The sequence below is a fragment of the Mesoplodon densirostris genome, chromosome 2 (genome assembly GCF_025265405.1).
Source record: "Mesoplodon densirostris isolate mMesDen1 chromosome 2, mMesDen1 primary haplotype, whole genome shotgun sequence".
NCBI classification, from domain to species: domain Eukaryota; kingdom Metazoa; phylum Chordata; class Mammalia; order Artiodactyla; family Ziphiidae; genus Mesoplodon; species Mesoplodon densirostris.
In genome coordinates this window covers 59,078,908-59,101,164 of record NC_082662.1, presented here as the reverse complement: position 1 = coordinate 59,101,164, position 22,257 = coordinate 59,078,908, and the positions used below count along the sequence as shown (strand labels likewise).

At 38.4% G+C, this 22,257-nt stretch overlaps 1 protein-coding gene across 1 annotated transcript in view; it reads right to left on the bottom strand.

Moving 5' to 3' along the window:
- SGIP1 (SH3GL interacting endocytic adaptor 1) overlaps nucleotides 1-22,257 on the bottom strand; it is a 127,092-nt gene that overhangs the window by 84,227 nt on the left and 20,608 nt on the right. Inside the window, exons 3-6 of the mRNA XM_060119528.1 lie at nucleotides 21,297-21,321; nucleotides 13,437-13,493; nucleotides 9,778-9,832; nucleotides 8,899-9,074 (exon numbers count right to left, since the gene is read on the bottom strand). Coding sequence (XP_059975511.1) covers nucleotides 8,899-9,074; nucleotides 9,778-9,832; nucleotides 13,437-13,493; nucleotides 21,297-21,321 — 313 coding nt within the window. The remainder of the gene's footprint in view (nucleotides 1-8,898; nucleotides 9,075-9,777; nucleotides 9,833-13,436; nucleotides 13,494-21,296; nucleotides 21,322-22,257) is intronic.

Here is a 22,257-nt window from a genome sequence, read left to right as displayed (position 1 = left end):
TCATAACTCCATGTCAAATTCTTTGTATCACTGAATTTTGCAGGGGAAAGAGAGGAGGCACTAGCACATATGCCAGGCTAGGTCAACTCCTACTCTCTCATCATTTCTATCAGCCCTCTTCTTGACTTTGCTCAAGTCCTCCCTCGCTATTTTTATTCTTTCTTCCTCTCACAAGTCTCTGAACTTAAGGAAGAGAGAAATGGAGCTGAAAAAGGAACCGATACTTATAGAGCCCCTTCCTAGGTGATAGGCACCAAAGTGGGCATTTTGCAACATTATCTCATGTCATCTTTACATCAGTCCTGAGAAGGTAGGTATTACTGTTCCCATTTTACAGACTTGGGAACTGAGATGCTGAGTTAAGGAGCTTGCCCATGGACACAGAGATAATAAGATACAGACTCAAAAGCCTGTGTTCTCTCTACTTAACCAATGGGCTTCAAGGAAGTGCTCTCTTTCTTGGTCTCCTTGCTATATCATCAACCTGCCCCTAAAACAGAACACTTCCCACAGAGATTCTTGGGCCAGAATATGCACAGCAGACTATTAAAGTTGAGAGGAATTTAAAAATAATTGAATCACAGACCCTGATTCAATGTAGATGAGAAAATATACTGTGTTCTTAACTTGGCAGAAAGGAGGCAGATGCTGGAGTTCAAGTCCTGGCCCTTGAAACTTCAGCTGCCTCTTGATCTTTCGGAGTTGATGTCTTCCCTAAAATAAGGTGAGCACCACCTCCCTGCCTACTTAACAGTGTAGCTTGCTCATTACATCTTTCTGATCATGACAGCTTTTGTAAAACATGAACCATTATTATAATGAACCATCCATATAAAAAATGCTTGCTGATTGATTGATTAGGGGAACTGAAATATATGAGTCATATAAAAACAAGGTGTCTTTCTTTAACATTTAAAACAAAGGTGACACAGCAGCAATTAAGCCTGACTGACCTATCAGCTCAGCCTTGCTCTCTTGTCACAGGAGACAGTGTATGTAGAGTGACATGGGCTCTTTAGGCACCATTATAGTGATAGCCTTCAAAGGGTTTGTGAGTAATCAGAAATTATTTGTAAAATGTTTTGTATGAGTTAATGAAATTTTAAGTTTTTCCTCTGGAAAGAGAAACAGTAGCTTTCATCAAAAGTAGTATAATATAGTGGGTAAGAGTTTTGAATTGGAAACCAGAACTTCTGAGTTTAAATCTCAGCAACTTCACTTACTAGGTGTGACATCTTGGGTGAGTTAATTAATTCTTCTATGCCTCAGTTTTCTCATCTGTAAAATGAGGGTAATAATAGTGCCTATCTCATAGGATGGTTTTGAGGATAAATGAATTAACATATGTGAAGCAACTGAAACACAATCAGTAAGCAAATTTTCATAGCTGCCAGCCAGCAACACCATCACCATCGTAAATTCTCTAAGTGGTCTCTGACCTTAAGGATGCTTATGAGTAGTCACCATGAGACACACTCCATTGTTCTGAGTAAAAATAGCTATCATTTACTAAGCAACTCCGTTGGGCCTTACATAAATATACTTACAAAGTACTAATTACTTTACATGCACTACTTCCTTAATTTTTATAAGGATTCTATGAGGTGAATAGTATTATTAAAATGATTTTACACTTGATTAAGCCTTGACTGGGACTTAAAGGTTTAAGTAACTTACCCAGGATCATGTGGATAATGAGTGCAGAGCCAGAATGCAAACTTAGTTCTGACTTATCCCAGAGCAAAAATTTGTAATCAGTATAGAACTAAATGCTTCTAGTTAAGGACAACTTCTCAAGGTAAGTCACAGTGATCTTCGACTCACCAAAGAACAAAAGTAAAGGAATCAACGGCAGCTCATGACACAAGGAAAAGAAGATATTGCACCAAGAATTAAAATATAGCATCTGTCTTTTCAATTCCAGGAAAGCTATGAGAGCCACAAGATTCAAAGTACCTAGTGAGCAAAGCACATCGCTGAAGATGTGTCCCTGTGGGTTCTGGAAGAAACGGAGATGTCTACCTCTGAGATCCTGAGAGGGGTGAGGAAGTCAGGAGACTGTGAAATGGAGGCTAGAGGGGAAGCTGACCACATAGGCCCACATATTCAATCAGGACTGAGTGAAGACAGGCAGGTGTTTGGACCACAAGGGGAAGTTCAACCTCTGTGTGCTGCTTGTGACATCAGCTATACATTGTTTTCTGATAAGCTTGTAGTTAGTTAGCACGAAGATTGGACAAAGTGTGTCCAATATTTCTGATGCTAGCTCTCAGTGCCTGCCACATAGAAGGTGCTTACCAAATATTTGGTGAATTGATTCGAAGAGGGCTGAAAAACGATGTCATTTCTCCATGAAGTAAATTTGGTGGGGATGCACAATGTAGGATCCCGTTGGGAATGCTAGCCTTCAGTACAGTCTCCTGAAGAAGCACCACACTTATTCAAGGGATTTTGTTAAAACAAAAGTAGGAATGCTAAAACAGGAATGCTTCTGGAATGAGCTTCAAAACCAATCCACAGGCATCACAAAATAAGTTATTTTATTAACACATTTTCCCAGTTTGATACTCAGAGTAATTACTGGTCTTGGCTCTAAATGACTTTTGGTCATTTGGGTTTCCTGATTTACCACCATTAATGATATTCTTAAAAATATGCCCCAGGCTCTGCAGACAATTCTAACAACAATAATCAAATAATCCCTAAATGTAGCATCTGAGTGCTTTCTATATTAACACATGCCACCCTTACAATAGCCCTGTGAAGTAGGTATGGGAATTATCTTCACCTACTAATGAAGAAACCATGACTCAGGTTTTGTAACTTGCGCAAAGCAACCCCAGGTAAGAGGCAGAGCCCAGTTGTTTGAGTAATTGTGACATCATTGGAATAAGTGTCTATTTGTATCTCCCTCAAATTATCTTAAAGGGAATTAATGATATTCCATTGTGTCTTGAATTTTCATTTTGTTGTTTTTATAAGGGCATATTTCTTTATAATCCAATCTTGCACCCGTTAATTTATTTAGCCCCTTTGAGAAATTTTTACTTTTTAAGGACAAAACCACTCGTGGAAGATATAATAGAGGTTTGCTTCAACTCTGAATGTAAGGAGTGTGGTACCAAGGGAAGCAGATAGCAGAACTCTTTATCTCATATCTCTGCTTCTATCTTCTCCTTTAAAGGAAAGATCTTTACATTTTATTAGCAGAGAGAGATGGACTACAGTGTAAGGTAGGTGTTCATTTATTCCCATTTTAGACATGAAGAAACTGAGACTCAAATAGGTTTAAGAAACTTGCCTAAGTTTGCAAGAGGTTGAGTTCAGGTCTATCAGATTCCAACATCTTTCCTGTAAGATAAGCTGGCACTGTATGCTAGGGGTTAAGTACAAAGTTTCTATTTGTGTTTAAAGAAATATCAATCACAAATGTCCAGTATGGAAAAAAAATGATTTAAAAGTAGTTCCTCTAAAAGGTGGAGATTTGGTTCAAAATTAAAGTCTAAGATAGTCAAGAGACTGTCCAAACTTCTTTAACTGAATTCAAGACTTGAGACACAGATACATTATAATCCAGGATATGAAAAGACAGAATGCTTTTAGGGCAGGGGACTAGAAATGGGGAAGCAAAGCCATGACTCTCAATAAAGGGTCAAGAGTTAGATTAAAAAATATGTATATATAAATATAGATAAATACATACATATATACATACCTACATACATACTAGTGTGATGGTTAATCTTATGTGTCAACTTGATTGGCTATCAGGTACCCAGATTAAACATTATTTCTGAGTGTGTTGTGAGGGTGTTTCCATATAAGATTAGCATTTGAATTGGTGACCCTCCCCTATGTGCGTCAGCATTATCTAATCTATTGAGGGTCTGAATAGAAAAGAGGTGGACTAAGGAGGAATTCACCTCCTTTTCTGCCTCATTGTTTGTGCTGGGACACACCTTGTCATCTTCTGCCCTCAGACTGGAATTTGCACCATCAAGTCTTCTGGTTCTCAGGCTTGAGGCTCAGATTGAATTATTCCACCAGCTTTCCTGGGTCTCCAGTTTGTGGACAGCATGTTGTGGGACTTCTCAGCCTCCATAATCACGTGAAGCCAATTTCTTATAATAAATCTATCATCTATCATCTCTCTCTCTCTCTCATCTATCTATACACATATATACATATATCCTGTTAGTTCTGTTTCTCTGGAGAACCCTGAACAATACAACCAGTAATAAAGAAACAAACAACTGCAAAGTACTATGTACACATCAGGTACTGTTACTAGGATATTCTGTGTGCTTTCTTCATTCACTCATTTATTGAATAACTATATGTATGCCCAATGTGTGACATGTACTGTGCTAAGCACAGGGAACAAAAAGTCAAAAAAGATTTGATCCTTCCAGAGACCAACCATAATCTACAGAAAAATTCCATAGGGACCATTATTAACCTCACTTTACAGAAAAGGAAATAGAAGCTCAGAAGAATTATGGGGCTTATCTAAGGTTACATAGGTAGAACATGGCAGACCTGGGTATTATTATACGGCTACCTCCTATTAACCCAAGATTCTAGAAGAAATTATTTATACACATGGCCAGAAAGCACTTGGAAAAGAATGTGGTAACAAGAGGTGCCAAAATATGCCATGTAGATTTGTCTTCAGAAGGGTTTCTCCCACAGCTCTTAGGAGTGCTATTGGCAGAGAGCCTTCAACTGTCAACACTTCAGGATCTGACTCAGCTGCAGAGAGCCACCTTGGCGAAGATCATGCCCCTTTCTTAGCCTGCCCATATTGGAGCACTAGCAGTATAAAGGTTATTGATCTCAGCTAAACCCAGGACAACTCGGAAGGGTCATTCTAGCTCACAAGTTCCCCATGTGATTAACTTAGGCTGTTGTTGGATGTGCAAAACAGCTTAACTTCTCCCTCTGCCCACCCTACCCCACAGGTATTGAGCCCAACATCCTGCACACTAAACTTGGAGTTGGAGTCAGCATGCTACATGGAAAACCTGTTGAGAAAAGGAGGGACTCTGTCCTTTTTCATCCTCCAAAGAGCACAACTATAACATGAACAAAAGTTACACAGAGACAGCATTTGGGTTTAATAAATTTCTTTCAACAATGAAACAGCCTTCCTCAAAAAGCAGTGAACTTTATAAGATAGAAGGAGCACTATTACTGTTGGAGGCATCTCTATCAACCAAATAAGTTGGTATTTTACTTAAATTTGTTTCTTTTCATCCTTCTGCTGGCTAGCACATAGCATAACATAACTGGTATTTAGAAATTAGTGATTAGAATTCTCTAAAAGGAAACTTCCTAGTTTCAATAGGTTCTGGGAATAATTTTAAGATAGATGGGGGGGGGAAATCCCATTTTCCAATAACTCCCCAAATTTATCTGAGATTATTTAAGATATAGTGGCACAGAAACTGTGTCAATATCTACCACTATCCATTCACTCCTTTAACTTTTAGTAACAGAACCCTGAATTTTAGCTGGTTATATGCATATCCAGCCAAAGACTACATTTCCCAGACTCCCTTCCAGCTAATATGGCCATATGACTAAATTATGGCCAGTGGGATCTGGGGGGGCAGTGATGGGTACAACTTCTGAATTAAACACTTAAAAGAAACCACTTGCCTTTTATTTTCTCTTTCCTCCATCCCAAGGCTGGAACATGGAGGTGTTTCCTGGTGGTAAGGCACCAGCATCCTTGAAAAGGTAGAGCAATAATACAGAAAGTTCCTGGGTTCTTGAATGACCCTTGGAGCAAGACTCTATTACCCATCTGGACTGCCTACTAGCTTTGACTCTTTTGTGGGATAGAAATAAACCATCCATTATTTTAAAGCCATGACTATTTTAGTTTCTGTTAAAGCAGCTCTACCAATATTCTAACTCATACAGATCCCAAATCAACAACTAAAACCTGGGTGATTTTCCTTCTTTACCATATCAGCATGATATCTTACTAGGAGACCACAACATGATAAGAATAGAAATTAACATCTTTTGCCTGTGAGTTGACCTCTGCATCCTCCTGTCTTCTTTTATGGTGCTTGGCCTTGTCCTGGTCCATACTATACTTGATTTCTATATAAAAATCAAGGGCCCAGGTGAGATCTGGACTGGAATTATGTTTATTTGTCTGTAGAGTAGGATTTTTGCCAGTAGTTAAAACCCTTATTTTCTATGTTGCTGAAGCTTTGTCTTGGGGAGGAGTAATTTTCAGATAGGTTTGTTTATACTATATATACACATAGATATATATGACACATTCATCCATCCATTCATTCATTTCATTCATTTATCAAGTCATTTGACCATGATGTGTATACAGGAAACCTATCCAAATAAAATGAAAATCAATTCATGATAAGAGATATCAAATGGGTTACAATTCATTAATGCATATTCACAGATAGATGAAAAGAACAAGTGAAATACAACTTTATCTTAAAATTCTTCAAAAGAAATAGAAATCAGAAATTCAACATAAGATATTGTTATGAATAGCTTACCATTTGGAATTTTCTTTATTTCTAGTAGTGTAACAATTGATAAGCTTTTGTAGCCTAAGAACCATAGCCTAAATGAAATATTCTGATATATCATTAACTGGTATAGGTCTTATTTCTCTTTTTGTACCTGAATTAAGTGTAGCTGTGTGAACGTCTGATTGCTTGGCTGGAAACATCTAGAGCTGTGCAAAGCATTCCTCATTTTTATCATGGCACTAACTGGATTTCAGAAGGTTATTTCTATTCATCCAGTTTTGGAGATAAAGTTCTACCTATGTCATTTGTGAAATATACCTATATTTGGTTATGGGTTATCTAGAAGAGGGCATGGATTCTAAAGCCAAGAATATGTTTTCAGTCCAATCTCTCTTTTCACTTATGTTTATCCAGAAGCGTGCCTACCTTTCCCTAAAGCAACAATCACAGCTCATTTTCTTACAGTAAATGTCAAATATCACAACTCTTTGGGAATCATAGTAATGAGAGAGCCAGGTTCTCACATTAGAGGAAACCAGCTGGGAGTGTGGAGGCAGTAGTGGGGGGGGGGCATCCCTTGGTTTGTGGGGCTGCAGGTCTGCAGGAATTGCCTAACCCTGGGATTACTTCTCTGGGTGTCTCCATCTAGTTTTAACATTGCTTCCCTAACATCGTTTTGTCAGTCTCAGCCACGTCATGTCATGTCAATATATCACTTTAAAAACTGGTGTTGGGAAGAGCTCAGAGTGACAACCACTCTCCTTGCTGGACCCTCATTATCTGGTTGGAGGAATGACTTGGGTAGGCATATTCATTTTGATAGAAGGGACTTCCCCTTTCCAAGACTCAACTAGCTTTCAGAAAATACATCCCACATGTCTGGGATCATTCTAATAAGTTTTCTTTCACAGAAATTTGTTCACTGAACCCCATGAACTTGCCTTCTTACACTTATCCTGGTAACTTTCAAATGACCACTAAGTTTATTACACTCTATAGAGAAGTGGATATAAACTGGTTTCAGGCCTTGAAAGAAACTTTTACAATTGATAAAAAATGATTTAGTAAGTAAAAAATGATTTGAAAGATGTTAACTGAAAAGTGAAAGTGTGTACAGTTAAAATGCCCCTATTACTAGAAATCACCTGTATTGTAGACCAACATGTGAATTTAAAATCTGAACCCTCCATGGCAGAAGGGAAAGAAAACTAATACATGTTATGCCTCCCTTTTCAAGAAAACATCCTAAGATGGCAAGTGAGTATATGATTAAAAATGACCTGAAATATCATTTGCTGTGGTTGACTACTATTAGCAATCATGTTAGTTGACTCTAACCATAGTGGTAAAGGCCATTATAAGCACTAAGCACTAAAGCAGCCATCTTTATAGACTTTATTCATCCCAGGCAGGCAAACATTTATTCCCAAAGGATGGGTGATTACAATTCCTTTAGAAAGGTTAGTCGAGATATTCCAGAAGCATCTCAAAAATGGTTCAGCATTTATTAATTATCTCATTCATGGGAAATGCTGCAGGGAGAGCACATTTCTCTAAAGAAGATGCCAAGAAGCCAAGAACATATTAGCTCCTAGTATGAGAGCCTTCAACTGCTCTTCACAGCTATTTTTAGAAAACAATTGCAGCATTTATCAAGTACTACAGAGAAAACACTGTAAATGTTGGAACTCAGAATGCAGCAATTAGAGAAATTTAGTAGATGAGAATTGGAGAAGGAAGTACAACTTGTAGAAAAATACGAATTTGATTAATATAAATAAGGCACACCTGTATCTGAGGTGCCTAAATGATGAGATTATTTAAGACAATTTGATAATAAAATATAATGAAGCTTATGAGTTTTAATATCTTTTTAGACTATGATCTATGATGTTAGATTAATATTTCTTTTTGAAGCATTAACAATGAAAAGGGTTTTTATTTTCCTAAAAAATAAGCAATTTTCTTGGTTTTCTTTCCATGAGTTTTTATGTGTTATATCATAAAAGATGACATTAAGATGTGTTTTTTAAAATCGCTGTTAGTAAATTTGTAAACTTCATATTGTTTTTAATTGTTTCAGGAGTAAGTCTGGATAATCTTTATGTTATTTTTTCCTTCTTTGAAAAATGCTTGCAGGAAAACGTCAAAAAGAAATGTGATCTCATGCATTTTTACCATTTTGAAAAGCACAGAAACTGCAATATAAAATGAGCATAACTTTCCATGGCTAGAACGAGCTGTTTCAGATTTATAGACTTCATAAAATGGTGACCATATGCAGCCTTCCGTTTAAGAAGTTTCTGATCTACTTAACATGTATGGGCAGAGCACAGCTCTCTGTCCAACTTCACCAAAGCTTGAAATAAAATCCACTCACCACTGGTGATGGGGAAAGTGCAATGTTGCCTATTGATGCCTTCAGTTCATCTACAGTTGCAGTGTTCTTAAGAATGTCTTTAGCTTGCAATGGCTTAATCTTTATATTAAACTTCTTGTGTGATTCTTCTTCCTCTTCTGATTCACTTGAAGAATAAAAGTGCTTTCCTTTGGTAGGTAGAACACAGTTAAAGATACATAACTCTTTTTTTTCTACTGAAAGGCAATGATGAGTATAAGACATGAGTGACTGCACATAGAGGCAGCAGAAGTATCCTAAGATGGTAGAAAATCAAAGCAAAACAAACAAAAATCAAAGGGTAAATCAGGAAAGAGTTAGAATTTATTCACCTTTCCTCGGAGCAGGATTAAGGATGGTGAATTTCAAGGAGGAATTTACAAAGTTGGCCATTTGTGTCTCACTCAGCACACACAGTGACAAGCCCACGGAAACTTCCTCTTACTGTGGAGAAAGGAAGGTCACTCTACGGACGATTTGTGATGACTTTTAACTGCTTCAGAGTGTGACCTGATCTGACCAGAGATGGTTTGCAGGCAAAGCACAAGTCAGAGCTATTTTCCAGCCACCATTAGTGACGTTGTCATATCAGATTTCAGCAGACAAACCAGTACCCACAATTTGTACAACTGTTTTTCAGCACAACTTTTCTCCTTCTCCTCTCTCTCTCTTTTCTATGAATAGAGCAAGGCAAAATGCCTGCTTGTTAGTGATCAGGCTGTTCTCTGTGCTGTTTATTCATCTCTAATACGAGGGACAACAGGACTTGAGAAGCTTGGGTTTCAGCACCTTTTCAATACAAAATTTATCACCCTGCTGAGAGCAAATGAAAATTAAAATTAAAATATAAAGAAAGGATATAGCCGGGTTCCTCAGGTCTGATGCTGTAGCCTTCTTCATCCAGCTCCGGTGAGTTCTATAAAATACAAGTGCACATTAAGCAATTATTATCCTGACAATGATAAAGGAATTATTCATTTTCCTTCAAGAGTCTTCCAGTTAAGGATATAGACTTGTCTCTTGTTTTGGGGGTGAGTGCTGGGCCCTATATGTTTAGATATTTACTCACGGATATTTGGAGAGTCTTCCTATTGGGAAAATAAACTAGGAATCAACTGTCAATGAAAGAAAACATTCAAACAGAATTTATCATGCATTTCCTGTAAGCCAAAGACTATGCTGAGCAACATGGCAGGGATACAAAATGCAAATTATCTTTCGTCTGTATTCTGTTAAGCAAAAGTTTAAAAAAATGCAAAACACAAAACATCAGTGATAGGAGTTTGAAAGGAGAGGAAATTTGTGAGGTTTGGAAGAATTAGGGAGTCTGTGTGTGCCTTTCGGGCCAGATGGAGAGGAGAGGGGAGTCAGTGGTGAGGAAGAGCCTGTACCGAGGCACCAAGGCAGGAATGGACAGTATGATTCCCATAGGGAAAGGGAGAGGCAGTGGTGACAATGACAGGACTGGAAAGGAAGCTGTATGGTGGGAGACCATGGAAAAGAAGACCATGGCTGGGGGCTGGGGGGCAACATGCTGGGGGAAGAGTCTGGACTTGATATGGCTACTGCAGCTTCTCAATTAAGGTAGGACATGCTGAAAGCAGAATCTTAAGGTGTTGGAAATATGCTTCAGGATATATTGGGGACAGAAGAAACTGGAGAAAGGAAAACTAATTTAACATGCTTGCATCAATTCAGGTGAGGTGTGCTAAGTAAACGACCAAGTTGTTGGTGATGGGAACGGATGAATCAAGGACATTTGGAAGGACAAATTATTAGTTCTTAGTAACAGACTGGTCATAGGAGAAAAAGAAGATGGAAGGTTCAAGAAGACTCCAAGATTGCTATCCTCAAATTCTGGGAGTACTCCTGGCTGAACTCATTCTAACAGAAGGCAAGTAAGATTTTTAGGAAAAAGACAGTAAAGATAAAAGATAGTTTGCATGACTGGGATTAGAGTTATCATATTTTAGTTCCTATTATATGGTAAGTACTGTGACCCACGCTTTATTTTACTGACACTTCATAACAATCATATGCAGAAAGAATTATCCCATTCATCAAGGAGGAAACTAAGAGGAATTAGACACCATTTCTCAAGGAAACACACCCAGCAAATGGTAGACCTGGGCCTTGATCCCAGATATTTTGAGGCTCAACTCTATGCCTGAGAGAGGAAAAGGGTACAGAGTTCAAGGGCAGCCTCTTGAAGTTGAGGTCATAGGCCTGGAAGTAAAGAAGACAGAGCTGGAGAGAGAGATTTTGGAGTCATTGAAGGAAAAGACATACCATGACCATGGAGAGAGAAGAGGGCCTGAACGCCATGGAAAAGCTGCCATTTATTGGGCATTTATTGTCTCCCTCTGTCCTTTCAGTACTCAAAGCTACTTTTAAAATGCAAGTGTATTAAGGTTACTTTCCTGCTAAAAACCTGTCCCTGGCTTCTCACTGCACTTTGAATAGTAGTCAGCACCACTGTGTAGCCCACAAGGCCCTGCATGATTCTCACAAGGCCTTCTTCCCACTATTAACATTTATGATTTGATTGCTGCAAGCTCTTTCCCACTTCAGGGTCCTCATAAATGTCCTTCTCTCTGCCTGGAAGTCTCCTGCCTCAAATCTGCAGTCAGGTAAACCCTACTTAAACTTTAGGGCTTTGCCTGAAGGCCACATCCTTCTCTAGGCCTTCCCTGCCAAAAACACGATGATATAATCTATTAAGAATAAAACCTTTATTATTACTTAGAGAAAGTGGAGTCTAGTGTATAATTACAAACACAATTCTTGTGACCTGAGTATTTTTTAGGACCAAGCAAATTCTAGGGAAATTCTGCTTCGTTTAAACACTTACATGTTGACAGGACAGCACTAGGGTTTAGAGTTTAGATGGGGTAGCAGAAGTACTTGATGAGTAATTTTGTATTTTAATTATCATGCTTCTTGTTTGCTTAGAGTATCCCATTCCTGTGTATTAAAGAATTCTACAAAACATAACAAAAATCTTTCTGTGTGAAAAAGTGTTAATTTTGAGAAAAGAAATCATCCTTCCTTAATATCTTTAGTAACTTCCTTTATAACATTATTTGTGAACAATTTGGATGTAGGATAACATAGGGGCTATCATAGATCTAGGGAATTAAACTGCTAAAAATATCAAAAGATCTCAATCCTCGGAAACAAATATAAGAGAGGACCAGGTAATGAGGTTGACAGAATGACATGTCTTGGACTGCATGGGAGGCATGAAGAATTTAACCTTTCTGAGCTTCAGTTTTCTTTTCTCTAAAATGCAGATAATGTAGTATTTACCTTCTAAGGTGGTAAGAATTCAGTAGCATATAATATTATAAATGGTGGTAGTTATAAAAATAAAATTCTTCTTATTAACAAATGTGCAAAAGCATTAACATCAAGCTTAATTCTTATGAAAGGGGAGGCTGGGCCAGATAGTCACCTAAGGTATAAGTACAAAGGCATTTTGTAGGGATTGTGAATCTGGGCACTTACTATGCAATAGAAATGATTTTAGATGTGAATATGGTCTACACGTTTTCTATGATTAGAAATCTAAGAGCCACTGTGTCCATTCTATTGTGGTTGGTGAAGTGTGTGGTGATGAGGTTAATTGCTTTCTGGGGGAATTATGAGGAGAGTTCAGGTCTCAGCTGGGATTCATCTTTGCTTCTTGAGAAGCAACAAGTGATTGTCATTTGGCCTGCGAAAAATCTGTACCACGAGGCTATAATAATTATCGTGAGTTATGGTATGAAGGTTTGTATTCTCCCCAAACTTATATGTTGAAATCCAAACCCCAAGGTGATGGTATTAGGAGGTGGGGGCCTTTGGAGGTGATTAGGTCACGGGGCAGGAGTCCTCATGGTTGGGGTTAGTGACCTCATAATAAAGACCCCAGTGAGGTTACAGCTAGAAGGTGCCTTCTATGAACCAGAAAGTGGGCACTCAACCAGACAGCAAATCTGCTGGTACCATGATCTTGGACTTCCAGGCTCGAGAACTGTTAGAAATAAATATCTGTTGTTTATAAGCCATTCAATTTTTAGTATTTTTGTTAGAGCCGCCCGAATGGACTAGGACATTATGAAATCAAGGCCCAATACTCAAAGCTGCTTAGAAATATAACCAGGACTGAAACATCTGGAGTTAATATTTTAAAAAGCATTTTTTGAACACATATTACAGGCTAGGCAGGCTACTGAAATATTCTGCAAATAATTAGCTCAATGAATCCTCACAACAGTGCTATAAAATAACTACTGACTTCATTTTTGCTGGCCAGCAAATAACCAAAGCCACACATAGGAGATATATGGAGGGGCCAGGTCTTGAACCCAGGTCTAATAGACTCTAGTGCTCTTAACCGCTATACCATGCTAACTGTGCCGGCACTTCCTAATGAGATGTTTCACTTATTTCCGTGTCCTATTTTAAATACAAGAATGCCTTGACTCGATTTCACATTCTGAAATATTTATAAACACAAACAATCTTCTGATACTCACGTATCTTTCCCAATCAATTTCCGCATAAAATCCATTTGGTGCCCCATTGCTTTTCTTCTGTAATAAATTTGAAAATACGTTTAGAAGAGAAACAATTGAATGAAAAAGAAAAAAGGAACAAAGAACACTTCACTCTTATCTGTATTTAGCAAGAGCTATCAAAATCCAACACTAGAAAGACAAATTAGAGCAGCCTATTAAGCAGCCACATTGGTGTAACTGAATGGTAAATTGAGCTGCTGTGACACTGCATAAAAGAATTTACACACTTATTTCACAAAAGACTGTAGGATACCTAAGCATAGAGATATTAACAACTAGTTGTTCAAATTTTATTCAATTACTAGAGAGTCAGCAGCACCTATGTTATAATTTAATCCTCTATACCTTAGGGGATATACCCAGACATATATACATATTTAAATGGAAATATTTTGATTTCTACATTACTCTCATATACAATTAGTTCCAACAGATCCAAAGAATATTCATCCAAGTCATTAACTAGTCTTCTTTTAACTTTTCTGACACTGACTCAACTTTTTCCTAACCACCCCCTTGACAGAATATAAAGGAAATCAGCTCCAAATTAGTTAACTCAGCCTGTAAGTATTAAAAATAGTGCTGATATTCTTTTCGAGTGGCTTTTCTTACCAAATTATTAATATAGAATTTGAGGATTAAGAGCGGATTTCTATCATCCATGCATCCTAAGCCTCCATGAGCACACATAATTACAAGTGACTGGGTATCAGCATTGTTCTCTCAGGGTTGTCTTAAAGTTCTATTTTGACCCCTAGTACAACCATGACATGTGTGGCCATAAGAACTTGAGCAAGGATGTGGCATCATCCAAATTGAAATTCCTGGGATTCTCTACTTCTTGTGAGCAAAGGACAAAAACACAAATGAGGTTGGTAATGGACAGTCCATTCAACAACATTCCTGTAGCTGGCACATGGAGCAGCAGTATGTCACAGAGCACTCACAGATCTCACAACAACACGCACCAGATGCTGACATGACACACGAGGCTTAAGGACTGGACACCTAATTTTGCAGTCACAAATGAAGGCCAGTTGAAATAAAATGTGAACAGCTGACACAATTTGACAAATACGTAGGAAAAGAAAGCTTTGCATCTATGCATATAGGATCACTAGAAAACCAAATCAGAGGTAACTTAGTAACCATCATCACTGAGTAATACTTACTGCATGTTGACTGGGCACTCTAAGAACTAACAGTAGTTTAGTAAGGGTGAAGTGCCTAGGGAATAATGTGTTCATTATCTTCCTCTCTCTTCCTATACACTAACACTGCCCTGGAATTTACAAATGCACCAACTCTGCCCCACCTCCACCAACAAGTGCCCCAGAATACAGGGCTGGTACCCCTCTTCGTCTCTGTCTTGCTCCTGACAAAGATAATGTACTTTGTCAGACTACATCATTTTAACCTTCTCACAGAATTGCCTTCATTGAATTAGTGCTTCAATGACATTCTTTCTTCTTTGAACAAAGGTTGCTTTAAAAACCTGCCACATCAACTCTGCACCTGTATAAGCGATGAAGCTGCTTTTGAGGACATGGTCCATTAAATAATGTGCCGTTTAATAATAAAAAAAAAAATCTCTCTCATAGTGAATGGGCATGGTTCCTATTTTCTTTTTGTCATATTTGCTTTCTTTTAAAATTTCTACTTTACCAATCTGTTTGCATGTGTCTTCTTTGCAAAATTCTCCAAATCCTTCTTAGATAGCATGTATAATAAATTCAAAATACAAATGTAATGTATAATAATGAGAAATCAAATAAACTAAGCTGATACCAAAGAACTAAACTGATGAATTTTGTGATCAGCATAGTATTATTAATAGACCTTTCAGTTATCAAACAATTCTTCAATACAAAGGATTGTTATCTAAAAACTAAAGAGGGGCTTCCCTGGTGGTGCAGTGGTTGAGAGTCCGCCTGCCGATGCAGGGGACGCGGGTTCATGCCCTGGTCCGGGAAGATCCCACATGCCGCGGAGCAGCTGGGCCCGTGAGCCATGGCCGCTGAGCCTGCGCGTCCGGAGCCTGTGCTCCAAAACGGGAGAGGCCACAGCAGTGAGAGGCCCGCGTACCGTAAAAACAAACAAACAAAAAACTAAAGAGATTAGATAAACTACTGAGTTCAAAATTTTCAAAGTTCTACAGTTGTTTGCTTCCATGATAAGCTCATCTCCATAATCAAAACCTTTCAAAACCAAGATAGTTGATATGTTCAGCTAAACAAAAACAAAATAAATATATGTGTGTGTATATTTCTTTCCTGACAACATATATCCGACATTATGACTAAAAAAGTTCCTCGATTTTTTGAATTTTCTAGATCTGGGCTGAGTGAAAAATTTCCCAGTTTCCATGGAAACCAATGGAAGATTGAGATAAAGAGAAGGCAAAGCCTATAAAAAGAAAATTTCCTTTAAAATAGGAACATTTTAAACATAAGTACTAAACACAAACAACAAATCATAAAAATACATTCTTTGGGGCAGACATTCAAAACATATGCAAACACACACACACACACACACACACACACACAGAGTTTCATTAGAGAAATTGGCAATTTGGCCTCATTCATACTAGTGAATTCTTACAAATATATTTGGTTTTGCAAGTGGATATTATCAAGTTAAAGCTAATCCAGAACCTGGCTGAAATTCTTCTGGTCAAACTCCAAGGAAGAAACAATTCTCCTGGTTTAACCATTTAAGCAGCTCATAGTGGTAATATGGAGGTAATGGCTCTATTCATTTTCAATTGGAAAACAGTGAAAAAGCAAGGAAGTATGTAAGTTAAGTGGGGAAATATTATTTAAAAACTAAGCTTGCTATTTAAAGCAATGTTTTCTATTCATCAACATATAAACAGTGATTTTTCTCTTGGAGTATAATTATTTATTCTTTTAATTCTTTTCTGTACTTTCTAAAATTCCACAATTAGCATAAATAACTTCTACAACTTGAATATATGACTGTTATTGAAGATAATTGAGGCTTACAGCAATGTTGATCATGTTTTAATAGGTATTTTACTTTGGTCAGGTTTATTATCTGCTCTCAGATAATATCATGGTTTAAATCAATAAACGTAGTAACGGGGCTTCCCTGGTGGCGCAGTGGTTGAGAGTCCGCCTGCAGATGCAAGGGACACGGGTTCGTGCCCCGGTCTGGGAGGATCCCGCGTGCCGCGGAGCGGCTGGGCCCGTGAGCCATGGCCATTGGGCCTGCACGTCCGGAGCCTGTGTTCCGCAATGGGAGAGGCCACAGCAGTGAGAGGCCCGTGTACAGCAAAAAAAAAAAAAAAAAACAAAAAAAAACGTAGTAACAATTGTGTTCAATTACACATTCATCAAAGTTCTTAATTTCCATTGTGAATGCTCTTCTTTTCCATGGTCGGATCATGGCCACATAGCTTTCCTTGGTGAGAAGTATTAAAGGCACATGATACACTGCCTAAATATAATCTTTTTGCCATTGAGACAGACTTGACTCACTTTGTATAGAAAAGCACCATCCAATAGAACTGTCTGTGAAGAAGTAAATGTTCTGTATGTGTGCTGTCCAATATGGTAGCCACTAGCCACAAGTAGCTCTGGAGTACTTGAAATGTGACAAGTGTGACTGAGGAACTGAATTTTATTTTATTTTTTTTAATTAAAATTTATTTATTTATTTACTTAATTAAAGTATAGTTGATTTACAATGTTTCAGGTGCATAGCAGACTGATTCAGTTTTATATATATATATATATATATATATATATATATATATATATATATATATTCTTTTTCAGATTGTCTTCCATTATAGGCTATTACAAGACAATGGATATAGTTCCCTGTGCTCTACAGTAGGCCCTTGTTGTTTATCTATTTTTATGTATAGTAGTGTGTATCTTTTAATCCCAAATTCCCAGTTTATCCCCCCCTTTCCTTTGGTAACTGTAACTTTGTTTTTTATGTCTGTCAGTCTATTTTTGTTTTGTAAATAGGTTCATTTGTATCATTATTATTTTTTTTAGATTCCACATATAATTGATATCATATTATATGATATTTGTCATTCTCTGTCTGGTTTACTTCACTTAGTACGATAATCTCTAGGTTCATCCATGTTGCTGCAAATGGCATTATTTCATTCTTTTTTATAGTTGAGTAATATTCCATGGTGGAATATTCCATGGTGGAATTCAAAGATGTGGTGTATATATGCACCACAGCTTTATCCATTCAGCTGTCGATGGACATTTAGTGAGGCTGAATTTTAAACAGCCACATGTGGCCACCGTGTTGGACAACACAGCTATAGTTGTTGCATAGTCTGGGACAGGATCAGCATCCCAAGTCCATTGTCAAGTACATTAGATCCCACAGGCCAAGGTCCTGCCAAATTCCTGATGTTACTGAGATAGTGCTTATCCTAATAAACAACTACTCAATTTGTATGGTGTTGTTTATATTACAGCCAAGGCTTTCTTATAAACAGCATATTCTTTTTAAAATTTGAATCCCTGTCCTTTGTGTAAGACATAGCAATCACACGTCTCTTATGCCTGATCGCTTTTTAAAAGTATATTCGGATGTCAACCTATAGAGTCTATTTGGTTGATTTAAAAATTGGCCCTGGGTATTCAGGAAGTAATTGGGAAATATTATCTAAGGAAGAGTCTTCTTAAATGCTACTGTTGTTTTTTTCAAATTTCAAATTGGGATTTTACTCACTGTTTCTACAACCCCTTGGATATCTTAAACTAAAATCTGTTTCCTTACCGAAACTTTTTTTCCTCCTTCACGTGCGCACTCTGCTTTGTAATTGTAGGGTGGTTCATGTGGGCTGGGCTGCTGGAATTGATTGTTTTCATGTAGAAAAAAGTTGTTAAAGGATCTGTTTGTTCTTCAAGACACATATAAAGAATCACATGGAGTCAGCAAGCATACCATAGAAGAAATCATGTCTAGGCCAAATTGTAGGGCCTACCAATCTTGGCAGGGTTCCTGAAGCAAAGAGTGGACTTTGGGGCCCATAATGAGGCTCTATTCAGCAGGCCGGTGTGGCTTGGCCAGGAGAAGAAGGGAAGGAGGAAGAGGCACCCCAGGCACTAGGGATGATGTGGATCTAGTCCTCACTCAGCCGGCACTTAATTTACAGGTAGAGAACAAACACCGGGACACACCAAAGAGACTTAATAAAAATGGTTGCATTTCTAATGGACGTCTGAAAAGGCTAGCTCCATCATATATTCCCCTGGATCAAAGCCTTCCTGGGAGACATCAATACACACAGCACACACAGTTGACAGCTCCAAATCCAGACCCTTTCTTGCACACGTGTTCAGGATGAGCAGAGATCTCCTCACAGCAACGGCCGTGAACCCCAGTGCCCCCAGTCTAGGTGTGGAGGGAAATCTGAACTGCTTAGGAAAAACTTAGAGTGTATCCTGCATAAAACAGAGTTTGTCTCTGGGTTAGACTGCATCATCACACACAGTTGCCTGAAGCTTCAGACATCGAGACAGACAGCTCGGCCGAGGGCAGGCATTTTCAGCCAGTGGGGAGCAAGGCAAGCCCATCTTGATACATGCAGCCTGGCCACAGAGGCTCTGTAGATAAAAACTCAAAAGCAGTGTCACCAGAGATGGGCTTCACTGGATTTTTGAGAAACTGAATTTATATAGTTAAATCTATCGTGAGGCCCCTGCATTGACAAAGTCGTTTATAAGTATTAAATGGGTACACCACAACTTGTAGTTTGTGGAGCCACATTAGTGAAACCATAAATTTCAACTTCAGATATTCAAAAAGCAATAAGTTGAAAGCTAACTCAGCCACATAAATGTGGACTGGCTCCACAGACATGAGGTCTTAAAGAAATCAGTCTGAGTTTGAAAGAAAATCACTTTGAGATTTCCAGGGACTGAATGCGAACAGAAACTTGGACCCCTGTAGCACTGGTCTCATAAGACGTTCTCAAAATTTGGTGACCATAGTATGTGGAAAAAACTTGAGGCACATTTCCACATAGTAAAATTAGCAGCTGGCCAATAATTTCCAGTTACCTAGGAAGCTGTACACCCGGTTTCTGAGAACCTGCATTTATTTCGAATGCAGCCTGTTTTCCAAACAGGTCTGTGTTATTTCCTGAGAAATCGAAATTAAATGATTCTTCCTTCCTAAAATCATGACCATTCATGGCATTTCCAATTAAGGAACAAAGAAGGCACATCTGCTGATAAATAACTTGATGTGACTGAGAATGGTGACAGTGAAGGCGGATCGGGGAACTCAGGGATGAAGCCTTGACTTAGGGTGGGCAAGTCCGCAGAATCATGGCTGGGCTTATTGACTCAGCACGTACTCAGAGTTGCCTGTTACACGCCCACCAGGACTGTGCCAAACACTGGGGTGCATGTTCTGCTCGAGATTTAAACTCGTGGTCCCTAGAAGACCAGAGAACTCTGAGATAGCAGTGGGGCCTTGGGAGACAATAAACAGCAGGGTGGGAGGAGCTTTAGAGAAAGGAAAAAGGACAAGACTGAGGGTGCCACAGGGAGAGAAGCAAGAAACAGCAAACCAGCCTGGAAGCAGCAGGGAGGGAAAGCAGAGACTATCTCACAGAGCCTTGCAAGGGTCAGAATGAAGGGGACAAGAGAACTCAGGGAGGGGACCAAGACAGAAGCAAAGAGAAGACACAGAAGCAGAGAGTACCTGAGACAGAGTTAACGAGAGGGCTCTGAGCCAGAAGCAAGAGGTGAGGAGAAGCTGAGTCTTCTGGGTCTTTTTTTTCCCCTGCTGAATAGAGCCTTGATTATAGTGTTACCCAATGTCTGATAAATTTCAGTCTACTTTCTTAACATTTCATGGCGAGAACTACATGAATGCAAAAGGCGCCCCAAAGCTAAGAACCTTGAGTCAAATATGGGAGAAAAACTCCTACCATAGCTGCAGTTAACACCCCAATTTAGGTCTAATATTATAAAGGGTGATTTTTCAAGAAAATATTTTTAACTATCTGGTTTATTTTCATTCCCACTTCAGCCCAATGAGCCTAATGCGAGTCCCTTTTTTTTTTTTTCCTTCAGTAACAGCTGTTCTTTTGAACCTTCTGAATAGGCATCTGATTTAGATTTGAAGAAAGTCATTTTAGAAGCTGGTGCAGACTCGCATAAGCACAACTCGGATAAATCCAAGCCCATGCATCACAGATTTCTTTAAAAAGCAAGAAATCTGGTGACCAGCAAGGAATCAGAGTTACTGTTGAATCTAAACCCAGTGGACACATTTTCCTCCCCCAGGCTGTAAATTCAGGCATAAATGGTTTCAAGACTATTCCCTACTTATGAATTTAATATAGAAAATGTATCTGCAGCTCAACTATGAAAGAGGAAGAGCTTCTTTCAATTTTATTGGATCTCAGATCCATTATGACTTTGTGGCCTCTGCTGAAGAAAAACATTCTCATATAAGGAGCTCTTATATCATTAAATAGGAAACGAAATAGCAGTTGATGGTAGCAGCCCCTGCAGGAACTCTCTGGCTTCTGACCCACCATATTGATGACTGGTTTGCTTGCCTACTCTGGGGAAGGGTTTTTGGTGAATTCAATAAATAAGTTTAACTTGACCAAGACTGCATTTATGTCCCATGCAATGACTACAAAATTTACAACAAAAAAAGTTGTAATTGAAAAGTCATTTAAGCTAATTTTTTCCCCTTGCAGAAAAAAAAAAAAGAAGAAATGGGGCTTTAAGAAATTTAAACTAGCATAGGTTGAAGTGCAAACCTACTAAAAATGGTCATTTAAATACTTACAATTCCATCTCTATCTGGTGAACCTCTGTAACAAAAAGAAATTGGTAGCTATTAGGAAAATTAATCATTCTTGCTACATAGTCTCAAGTGTGACAGTAAGAATCGTTAACCACCTTTCTCCCCCCTCTCACGAGTTCCAACCCCAGTAAACCTGGCTAATGAAAGCCAAATCAAAACAGATTGGTTGAGTGATATTTGAGTGTGGGGTGTGTGTATGTGTGAGTGGGAGGGAGAGTCTCATTAAAAACTGAAATCCAAAAGGCACAAGTTGCTGGTGCAGTGTCTTGAGAGGAGAATTCATTAAGAGCTGTCCCACTCAGCAGTCTTATATTTAAAACTACCACCAGGAATGCAAACCCATTTGTTCTCTCTCATCTTCTCCCCATAAGTGGTCTTGAATTTCCCCTTATAAGAAGGAACTTCTTATACTAAGAAGAACTTATAAAACTACAAAGTAGTTTTCAACTTATTTTGAGAATCTATATTTTCTTCCATATTTCTAGAGTTACTGCTCCTTTGATTACAGGAGAACAGGAAATGGAGGGCAATTTTGCTAAATGGCTTGCTTTGATGACTAAAGTCCAGGGTATTTAATCCATGGTGAAGCTAGGCTGCAGTGCTTAAGAATAAGGGCTTTAGAGTAGGATGAATCCAGGTGTCCAGACTCCACCACTTATTAGCTCTCTGACCTTGAACATATTGCTTATTACTTAGTTCTCTAAGCCAGCTTAAATATGATAAGGTATATAAAGAACTTATAATGGTTCCCGACACATACTAAGTATTCAAAAATGTTTGTTTGTTTGTTACAGGTTTTTTCCTCTTCCATGATGTCTCTACCCTAGGAACACAAAACTCTTCACTTGCAGCCATGTTAGACTTTATAGCAATAGAGGAAGGGTATTATTATTGTTAGTTTGGAAAACTGAGCTGGAGGAATCAGAGAAAGAGAGAAGAAAAA